At 30.7% G+C, this 11,568-nt stretch overlaps 1 protein-coding gene across 1 annotated transcript; it reads right to left on the reverse strand.

Annotated features, from left to right (window-relative positions):
- Nucleotides 1–413: 413 nt before the first annotated feature.
- LOC7497031 (probable NAD(P)H dehydrogenase (quinone) FQR1-like 1) lies at nucleotides 414–3,618 on the reverse strand. The gene is made up of 4 exons (XM_002316661.4): nucleotides 3,466–3,618; nucleotides 1,920–2,013; nucleotides 972–1,234; nucleotides 414–834 (listed from the first exon to the last, which is right to left on the reverse strand). Exons 1-4 carry the CDS (start codon nucleotides 3,486–3,488, stop codon nucleotides 603–605), a joined length of 612 nt encoding a protein of 203 aa, XP_002316697.1. The 5' UTR covers nucleotides 3,489–3,618; the 3' UTR covers nucleotides 414–602.
- Between the last annotated feature and the right edge of the window lie 7,950 nt (nucleotides 3,619–11,568).

Raw genomic sequence — 11,568 nt, forward strand, 5'->3', positions numbered from 1 at the left:
AATAGTTATTTAAAAAATAGAAATTATTTAAAGAATTAAGAAATTCAATGAATTAGATTTAGAAGAATAAATAAATTCTAATTTTTCAATTCAAAGTGAGGCATTTTGTTCCTCTTTTTTAAACCCATTTAATGCTATTTTGGTAGCTCAATCATAGAATTTTCTCTTTCTATATTTTCTGAAATATAAATGTGCGAGTTTTATTACATTCCCACTGTTTTCTGGTGCATGAATGCTGAGCATGAATTGTGCGTTCAATTTCTAATATATTCATCAGTTTCCTTTGAATCTACTCAATTTGACTGGACTGGCGATTTGTGATTGGCAATGGAAACCATTCAGGCATCAGATCAGAGAACTGGAAGAGATTTAACATGCAGCTTCTGTAATTAGCTAGAGATAAGCACAGGAGGTGAAGAAAATTCAAAATGAATTTTCATAGAATTCCATAAAAAAATCTTTCATCAATACAAGAAGCCTTTGTTATAAAGGAATGAAACATACGTTTGTGACACCAAATATACTCCAGAAGGTGCACTTTATTGATCAGGTGAACATAGGACTGAAATTTCTAAGAAGCGAGTGCAATTTACTGGCTCAAATCAAGTGGTTCCCTTGAATTTCTTTGCAATGCCAGCGAAGTACTTCCCCTGGTGGAAAGCTTGGCCTAGTTCCAGCTCAGTAGGCTGTCTGGTGCCATCCCCAGCAAAGGTACCTGCACCGTATGGGCTGCCACCCTTCACCTGCTCCATTTCAAACATGCCAGCTCCAAATGTGTATCCAATGGGCACGAAGATCATTCCATGGTGAACAAGCTGGGTGATAGCAGTCAAGCTGCATATTGAAAGGAAAAACATGTGCTAGAATTTCAGAGTTCATACTGTAGACGTCCAGAATTATGAACTTGGAAGAACAAGAAAAGGATGGTCAAGAAAACAAGGGTTTTTGTCAGGTGTTTAAATGGAACTTACGCAGTTGTTTCCTGTCCACCTCCCTGAGATGCAGTGCTGAAAAAGATTCCAGCTGGTTTGCCTGCAAGCTGTTGGGTTCCCCATAGCCCGCCAGTTGCATCCAAAAATGCTTTAAATTGTGCAGCCATCATTCCAAATCTTGTGGGGAAACCAAAAAGAACACCATCAGCCTCAGTAAGATCGTTGGGTTTGATGATTGGGACATCACTCTTTGGTGGTGCGCCCATCTTTCCAAGAACTTCTTCTGGCAGGGTTTCAGGTACCTGTGATCAATATGCCAAGAATATCAGGGGAACTCTAGTCCTCGATACATTAAAATACAAAATACCTTACCTAGAGCACATTGCAAAACCTTAAGAAATTTGTGATATAATATCAGAATTTTATGATTTATGGATGAATCAAATATAGTTGAGGTTTTATCCAGTTAGCCAAGAAAATCATCTAAATTAACTCATATCTCCTTTTCAACAGAATTGACTTCTTTGCAATAGCAATGTTCCCTTCCAGAGAAATAAAATCGGTCCATTCTGTTCTTCACAGGGAAGTTGGGTTGGATAACATTTTACAGCTATGAGGTTCCATGCCGGCAACTAGCAAGGGTACAGTTTGGCATGAAGCAGCCCCCCTTCAGTATTCATACTCTAACAAGCGAACTAGCACATGCCTGCAGGGGATACTTTTTTCTACCAATCCATGGCCCTACAGTCAACTATATCTAATGAAGCATGAGAACTTGGAAAGGAGGCAAAATTTAATATGCCGCTGTCTTCAAATTTTCTTCTAATTGCTAGAAGTCTTCCTACGATTTCAATGATGCTAAACTTGTTGACGTTTGCTCGAGAGGTACATGACAAGGAAAATATGCTTCTCAATCACTTTGATTTATCTCCGCCTAAGGCTAAAGAGTTCAAATTGTCAATGTTTCGGACAAGATTAAACACAGACCTGCCATAGCTTAATTTCCACTCCTTCCACAGTATCAGCTCCTTTCTTAATTTCTTCAGCTAGCCTTGCAACATGTCCATACATAGAGTAGTAACTGCAGAAGGAATCAAATAATTTACACTTGACATGATCAGTGAGACTATTCTGAAGATCTAGAAAAGTACATAAACAGAATCATAAACTGTCCTTGTGCAAACTCTATTTTCCCAAATATATTTTATTTCTAGAGAAAGAAATTTCTTTCAGTCATCATTGATATGATCTTCGATCCCTACAGGATGATGAGAAGGAAAAGGAAATTTACATAAAGGTAATTATTAATTCATAGATAAGTTATCTCAATGCATGATGGAGACAGCAAGCTTTGTAGGGAAACAATACCAAGCACTATGGAGGCCTACATCAAGAAAAATAATCCAAAAATATTTTTGATCCTAAGAGTGGTATAACCACCATCAATAATACATCAACGTGGTGGATAATAGGACTAAACCATCACCAAGGGGACAGCTTTGAGTGCATGAATTTCTAAATCAACAAAGTTATTAATTTAAAATTTTAAACAGAAGATTGTTAAATAGCTTACATAGCCAATCACATAATGATGTGTTGTTAAAAATAAAATGATTTGACATGAAACCTAAGCCAAAAACCGGCTCAAAGTCGGCAAGTTGACTCGCTGGGCCTGCGAGGTTTTATAACAATGGTGTACTCCAGGCCATGATAAAGAAACCATTTGTGATGGTTATGCATATAAAATTATATGCCAAGAACTAGTATCAATAATGGAGAATAAAGGGAAGACGTTTCCTAAAAGCAAAAGGCCAGCATTCCTCTCTCTGAATTATAATTTCAAAGGTAGGTCCAGCTTTAGAACCACTTTTTCTTGGCTAATTAACACCTACTGATAACTGTTGTGTTCACAGTTTTACTAAACTTATTGTATACATTTCTTGTTTCATTGATAGAGATTGCAATGAAATGAAAAGGAAAGAACAGTAGACCCCTCTACTTGAAACACATAAACAGCATCATGTCTTATAGCCTATCACTCCCTTCTTAATTAACCTTCTAGCCAAGATCAACAAGATATTTTCACAACACTGATGATGCTGGCGTATGAGAATTCTCCATAGTTTATTACAACAAATCCATGAAATTAATTATCCTACAAGAAACAAAACCATCCATTGATGAATTTGATTTGGTTCTTGAAAGAAACTTGAATCCCTGATCAAACATTCACCAAATATTATTCAAACCAGTTACCAAAGATCAAATTCTGAATCTCTCAAGAAAGCTGACTTCCTGGAGCCATTTAACACCAAGAGAACAGAAACTAACAGCTATCACTGCATTTACAGCTAAAAGAATCGTTAAAAACAATAAAAAGAGACAAGAACATGAAGAACACAATCAAGAAATGATCAGAAGTCAAACGTTTATGCACCAAAAGAATCATGATGAAGAAAACACAGACAAAGAAACACAATAAAAACAACAACCCAAAACGAAGATGGTAAAGATGGATCATAGTAATGCTTACATGATATAGATTTTTACAGCCATTGATAGAGTATATCTGTCTTTTCTCTCTTTGCAGAATTATGAAGCCTGAAGGAAATGTGTTGTTGACAGTGAGGGAATGGGAAGGAGGGACCCTTTATTTATATATTTTTTAGTCCACCTCGGGGTTTGAGATTTGTACTGATTAGGCAATATTCGGTAGTGATTTTTAACTTTCTTTTTATTATTAAATTTTAATTTTTTTTTAATGATTTGAATCGTTTTAATATATTAATATTAAAATAAATTTTAAAAATAAAAAAGTATTAATTTAATATTTTTCTAAATAAAAAACACTTTAAAAAATAACTGAAACCATATTTTTAAATATCATCTTATATTTTTATAAATTTTAAAAATAAAAAAATATTATTTTAATATTTTTCTAAACAAAAACACTATAAAATATAACCGCTACCAAACTCTTAAATATTTAATAATATTTAGTGGCCAATACTTATCTCTACGGTACAAAATAATTAGTTTTGTTTTGTTAGTAAATTTGTACTTAATGAAGTGATAATAACATATTCATCTACATCATAATTATTTATGTCATTTTCCCTTCATCATTATAGTGCAAGATTTTATTTATATTCCATTAATCTATTTGAAACTTAAGTTATGATAATAGTTTATTAATAAAAATATATTAAATTTTAATTTTAGTTATTTACATTAATGTGAAAACACGAGAATTATATCATTAACTATATATATTCATTTTTTCTCAGAAATAAAAATAAAAATTAATTATTTTATGAAGATGTTTGGTAAAGGTAAGTGTATGTTAAGTGGGAGAATTTAGCAGAGGGTAATTTATTAAAAGAGGATGATAATTAACCAAAATTATTTTAAAAATAATTAGGTGAAATTTTACCTTTGAGAGACATTAATTTACATTTTTAACACATTAATTAACCTTAAAAATTAATTTTTCAATTTTAACAATTATCTTGGAAACTATTGTTTTTTTTGTAAAAACTCTCTTCTAAATTTTAATTTTATGCGAAATACAACCTAACCAATCAACTTTCAAATTAATTCCCTAAGAAAAGCTTTATTCAAATAATTAATAAATTCAAATAATTAATAAATCAAATTAATCAAGCATTGGATCCAGAGTTGTCGGTATCCTCACTGTCTTTTTTTTTTTTAATGAATATAGAATAATAATAAATAAAAATAATGTTTTGTTTGCTTTCATACTTGTCCCAGTCACGTGCTGAAACGTGAGCCATTAAACGTGATCCTATTTGGCTAGTGGAAACTTGACTTTGGTCTTTGTTTTTTAGCGATTCTATTTTACAGCCTTTTTTCTCGGGGATTTCTCATTTTAGTCCCTAATTTATTTACTCATTCTTGATTAGATCCTAAACCATATGCATTTTATCAATTTGATTCCAACTGTTTTCAAATAACTCTCAACCCCAGGGGCGGAAAATGGTGTTGAAGGACGAGGAGGCCGAGGCATCCCTAACTTTGAGAGATCTTACATTTTAGTCCTTTATATTTGAAAAGTCCTTATTAGGGAAACACTAAATCCACTGATTATTTTCTTAAATCCACGAAAAAAAATCATGAATAGTAAATAGTATGCATCTTTGTTTCGAAGCACTATTTCCATGTATTTAAAATTAAGAATTTTTGTGTTCTCATGTTCGAGTCCTGTGGTTGCTCATATGATGGTCACTGGAGGCTTACATGGTCGTTAACTTCAGGGCCCGTGGGATTAGTTGAGGTGCGCGCAAGCTGGCCCGGACACCCACGTTAAACTAAAAAAAAAAAATTAAGAATTATTTAATAGAGAAATAAAAAAAACCTACCTGATTTTAAATAAATTAAAAAGAATATTGATTTATGAAAAACCTGATTAACTTGATTATACAGATTTACAACTCAACTAACTAGCTAAATCAAATTTAGACTGATCGAGTTAACATCAATAAAAAAAAATAAAGAAAGGAGAACAAAACAACATTCAAGATGATAAAATTTCCCCTTTTTTTTTCTTTTTTTCTTTTTGGGTGCATGTAGGAATTATATATACTTGCATGTTAATAAAGAAGGGTGGATGGTTCCGACACAATCCATGAGAAGCGATGCATTTCATCATGTGATAGTTGCGTAGCTAAAAGGAACAAGCAACAAGAAATAAATTAAAAAAAAAGAAGAAGATGATAATCAACACATTGATTTGATTTCCAAAAGGGAATCTGCTACACCAAATTGACTTGGAAAACACGATAAATTGAAAAGTCTATTCACTTATCTCAAGAGAGAAAAATAATAACAAGAAGCCTAAGCAGTTGATGACTAGCTAGGCTGTAGGGCCTAAGCACATGTTTTTTTAGTTGGAATTATTATAGTCATTAAATCTTATCTAGTTCAGAAGATCCAGTTGATTCAGCCAATCCAGGCGAGAATTGACCACGTTTACTTCAATATTTTTTACTTAATTTTTATAAGATGAGATTGTTTCTTCAAAAAAAATTACTAAAACAAAATTATTTTGGGTTAATGATCCATCCTGGATCCATATGTGGTGCTTTCTTGGTTCATAGATTTACATCATGAAATTGAGGCCGTGTGGAATTTAATTTTTTTCCTAATTGTTTCTTGAAGATAGAGAAGAGAATTGGAAATGGAGATCCATATAAAAATATTTTTTTATTGAATATATCCTAATACATATAAATTAAAAATGGAGATGAAGAGTTTTTTTTTTTTTTTTAGCTAAACATGACATAATTTGTTGGGAGTTTGATGTTTGTAAATTGTAAACATTAGAATTTTAATATATTCCTGCATATAAGATGTATGTTAATTCACATTAAAATATACAAAAAAAAAACTAAAAATTCAACAATTTTGTGGTGAGATCCACTTGGTTAGGTATTAATTATATATCGAGATTAAACCTTTCAGTACTACCAAATATTAAAATAGATTATGTAATTTGATAGTATAGTCCAAGAGTGCTTCCAAGGCATTGTTATTGCTGTTATAGCCAGACACAGTCTCTCGACACAGGACATTAGTTTCATGTTCATCCTAGTCATATTCTAGGTAGTTGTCTCCCTCACCAAACTATATCGATCCTCGTAAAATTTATCAAAGCATTTAATATTTTTAAATAATTTCTTCCTCACAATATCTTTCGATCCATTCAACTTTGATTTTTCGTTAAACAATACATATAAACATTAATTATATCTTGCAAAAATATATCTGTTAGATGAATGCATGAGAGTTGATGCATCTCATCATCTGTTAGATTGTCGGTATCACCAGCTTGACTTTGTTTATCTATTTGCGTGTGCAGACAGTGTCTTGCATAGAATACAAGCAAACGATCAGTGACAGTGATTACTGGTTGGTGAAATAAAATAGATTCCCAATTAAATAGGAATATAGCCTCCACAAATGACCTCAATATAATATAGACTCAAAAAAATACCTTGACTTGTATTATTATTATTATTATTATTCACGTGGGGTGTCCGGGTCAGCTTGCGCGCACCTCGACTAATCCCCACGGGTCCTGAAGTTAACGACCAAGTAAACCTCCAGTGACCATCAATATTGACAATCACAGGGCTTGAACCTAAGACCACAGGAGAGCAAACTCCTTGATCTCAAGCTCTTACCATTAGGTCACCTACTAGAGGGTTACCTTGACTTGTATTATTGAAAGCATTCCTCGTGCAATGACATTCCGGCACAATTTGTTTTTTTAGTTTATAACAAAGTTTTAAAATTATATTTGATTTGAAAAAAATATTAAATTAATGTTTTTTAGTATTTTTTAATAGTCTTGATATGTTGTTGTTAAGAACAAAAAGAATTTAAAAAATCATTTTAATGTAATTTGAAGGAAAAAAAAAACAGTTACGAACTCTTTATTAGAATACCAAATATACATTAATAAGCTGATGGTGTCATGTTTCAAAAGTAATTATAATAGAAAATAATATAAATTATTGATAAAATTTATAATGTATTTATAACTCATGAATCTTGTTTTTTTTAAGTAAATGAGGGGCTAAAGTATAATTTAATTAATAGTTTTACTAAGAGAAAGTATTCTTGGCATGTATTAATAAAGGATAAATATTCTTTACACAAATATTAATGTTGATTGAAATATTATGGAACTTTAAAGAATTTTTACATATAATCTCTTACATAATATTAATATTGATAAAAATATAACGGGTTCTTAGAAAATTTTTATAAACTATCATTTATACAATATTAATATTAATATATAAAAATATGATGAGCTCTTAGAAAATTTTTATATATATAAGAAAATAGAAAGAATAAGATTTAAAATGTAGTTAAGTGTGATTAGGCTCTTCCCCTGAATTTCTTTGCCTTGTTGGATTTTGGATAAATTATTATATACATGAATGAATTTCTTTCTAGAAACTCTATTTTATATTTGATCCTCGAATAATAAAATGTTAAAACCTACCACATATACTAATATCTACTTTTGTATGAACAAAAATCAATCATAGTTACTTCAATTCCTTCGGTTTCCAAATTATTTTCTTTATTTTGCAATGATTATTTTCGGTTAGATATTAATTATATATCGAGATTGAACCTTTCAGTACTATCAAATCTTAAATCATTCAAGACTGCTGCATTTATGAGAGTTTTTTTCTTACATATATATTTTTTAAAATATGAAATGTAGATCATCCTTTGGTTCATACGATTATGTAATTTGATATTATAATCCAAGAGTGCTTCCAAGGCATTGTTATTGCTGTTATGGCCAGACACAGTCTCTTGACACGGGATGATTAGTTTAATGTTCATCCTAGTCATCTTCTAGGCAGTTGTCTCCCTCACCAAACTATATCGATCCTCGTAAAATTTATCAAAGCATTTCATATTTTTAAATCATTTCTTCCTCACAATATCCTTCGATCCATTCAACTTTGATTTTTCGTTAAACAATACATATAAACATTAATTATATCTTGCAAAAATATATCTGTTAGATGAATGCATGAGAGTTGATGCATCTCATCATCTGTTAGATTGTCGGTAGACTCAAAAAATAAAAGAAACGGTGTGCCAAGAAAGATGACAGACAGGGATGTCTCTTCTCTCCGAGGCTTTAATTAATTTTGTGCGCATGGCAGCAATCAACTTCTTGTCACTTGACTGTTACACTTTGGATCTTACGTTAAGAGGTTACATTCAAAGATTGAAAGTGTTATTTTTTCTATAATTAAGGCTAATAATATATAGTGTGGGCTTGCTAGCTGTAAGTTTTGAATGTGGTGTTGCAGTTTTACGGAGATGAATTAAGTGGGTGGGATTAATTGTTTTTTCACATGTTCAACAGGGAACTTCTGCAGGATTACATGGAAGTACCATGCATTCCTGTGGAATTGCGTTAAAAAGAGATGATTGGAAATTGAAAATACTGTTTCATAATGGTTAACTGGAACAGAACACCAAAAAAACTTGTCGATGGTTGTTTGTAAGGTATAAAAGTCTTTTCACATTGTTCATTTAATTGAGCAGTTAAATAATCAAAATATTATTGAAAGCAAAAAAATCTAAACCTAGCCTGAAGAAGTATTTTTATATTTTTATAACAGTTTTTTCGTTATTATAATTTAACTTAAGAGGCATATTTGATAAAATATAAAAAATAATAAACAAATAAAATACAAAGTGAAGCTATAAAAAAAACCCTTTTAAAAAAAATTAAGCATGAGGTCAAAAAGTGTTTTCAGTTTTTCATAATGTTTTTTTTTGCAATTATAAAGTCAGCTCTAGGGCAATTCTGTATTTGACTAAATTAAAAAGGTAAGTATGCGTGGGAGGTGCTCGTGCCCTTCGAGTGGCGCCTCCCGGCGTCGAAAAATATCCTTCTACCATGTCGTTGAAAGCGTTGTTGTGTTCTCTTCTTATTGATGCGGCACGTATCTCCGATGGTGGTCTGATTTGTCGCCAATTAGTATTTTTTTTCCCCTCTTTATTGTTGATATTTAAACTTCAGTCCTTTATTTTTTTGATTTCTAATTTTTGGTATTGGCCCTTTTGTAGAATTTTTATTTGTTTTTAATTTTATTCTTCAATCTTAATTTATCAAATATTATATTGTCCAATTTGGTCCTTTTTTTCCCCTTGTTCTTTATATAAAAGTTTTATTGGCTTTCAATTCATCAATCAATTCAAATTGATTGTATTATATTTTCAATTTGGTCATTATTGTTTTGATTTCTAATTTTTTTTTCTTGTCCCTTTTGTAAAAGTTATTATTCTTTTCAATTTCACCCTTCAATCAAAATATTTTTTTGTTTTTTATGTTAATTTTAATCCTCACTCTTTTGATCTTTTTTTGTCCTTTTTCTAAATTAATTTTTGTTTTCAATTTCACCCTTTAATAAAAATAATTAATTATGTTTTTCAATTTTGAACCTTTTTTTTAATTGCTATTTTTTAAAATCCTTTTGTATAGTTATTTGTTTTTTTTGAATTTCATCCTTTAATATTTAATTAATTGAGAATTGAATTTTATGGTTTTTCTAGATTATGTGCTTCGAGTCTAATGACCTAGGTCATGAGTTTGAAAAGTTAACATGATTTTTTTTAAATAGTTTTATAATCCTCTTTATTTTTTTATCGGATTATTCTAATCTCATGAAATGGATCACGAGTTTGACGAAATATGTCAGGTTAGCTCACCCCTGATTACTAGGATTACATATTTGTCATAACTAGTTTTTTAATGTTATTTTTACCCCATTTCAGCACTTGAACATTAATTTTACATAAAAAATAGCTTATTTTATTTTATTTCAGCACCTAAACATTATGTTTTACATAAAAAAATAACTCGATCCTATGGAAAAGCATGGACACCAAGGCCTGTGGAATACTATTGGATTTTCCTCCCATCAGCTTAGTCCTGTTTAATGGAGGATTCCCTTTAGTATAATTTGATGATTGTGTTGTTTGCATATACAGTTATTAAATTTAGCCAGGCTTGACATATATCCATTAACCTAAAGTCTTATATGAAATTGTTTTTTTTATATATATAATTAGTTTGGACATTTACTTGGTTAAATCTAGAAGACCCGGCTAGTTGACACAGCTTAATTGACTTTTAGGGTTTAGATGTGGACTCTTGGCTGGCCATGAGTCTTGTTTTATACTCCTTTGCTGCTCAGTTCAACATCATGGCGAGGCCATCTTTTGTTGTCTTGAGTCTTGTTTTGTTAGGCTGTGATCCAAGCATTCTGACGGTAAACAATGGTGTGTTATTGAATGAGTTGGAGATTTGAAGTCGTACTTGGCTGCAAAGTTAGGCACGAAACCTCAAGAGTTTATCCTATATTCAAAAATTATCTCCATCTAAAAATTTAAGTTATTAAATAAAATTTTAATATATAATTTATAAAAATTAAAATTTATATAGAAATACACTTACTCGAGGTAATTTTTTCCTTAAGATTTTGATAATGGTATGCATGATTTGATATTTATGGGAAGGATCCAAACTTCTACATGCCAAGCGTCCTATTTAATTTTATGGTCAATCGGTACTTTAGCTTGCCTTTTTATAATTGAATTTATGATCTTTAGCAGGTTCACTTTAATTAGCAACTATATGCATTCGAGAGTGTTTTGATCTTAAGTCGTGCATGTTTACAAATCTGTACCAACTAGAAACTATAAGCTTTGTTATTCCTTTGTTTGATGCATTCATGGAGAAAGAAGTTTAGAAATTATTGTTGGTTTAGGGATTATAACAAATAAAAAAAATAAATTTGAGAACATCAATAAAAATGTTAACAGAATATTCTTTTTAATGCCAACAAAATATTTCATTGGTATGTTAGAATGCAGATGAAATATAAAACTCTGACGAGCAATTTTTTAATAACAATATTCTGTCATTAATTTTATTAGTATTGAAAAATACCAATGAAATCGTCACTATAAGCCGACAGAATATTCCATCAGCAATTTCTGATTTTAAGGTAGTGAAAACATGATCTATTTGAATGAATGTTTATTAATACGGTTAAAGAATGATAATGGG

This window comes from Populus trichocarpa, chromosome 11 (genome assembly GCF_000002775.5).
Source record: "Populus trichocarpa isolate Nisqually-1 chromosome 11, P.trichocarpa_v4.1, whole genome shotgun sequence".
NCBI classification, from domain to species: domain Eukaryota; kingdom Viridiplantae; phylum Streptophyta; class Magnoliopsida; order Malpighiales; family Salicaceae; genus Populus; species Populus trichocarpa.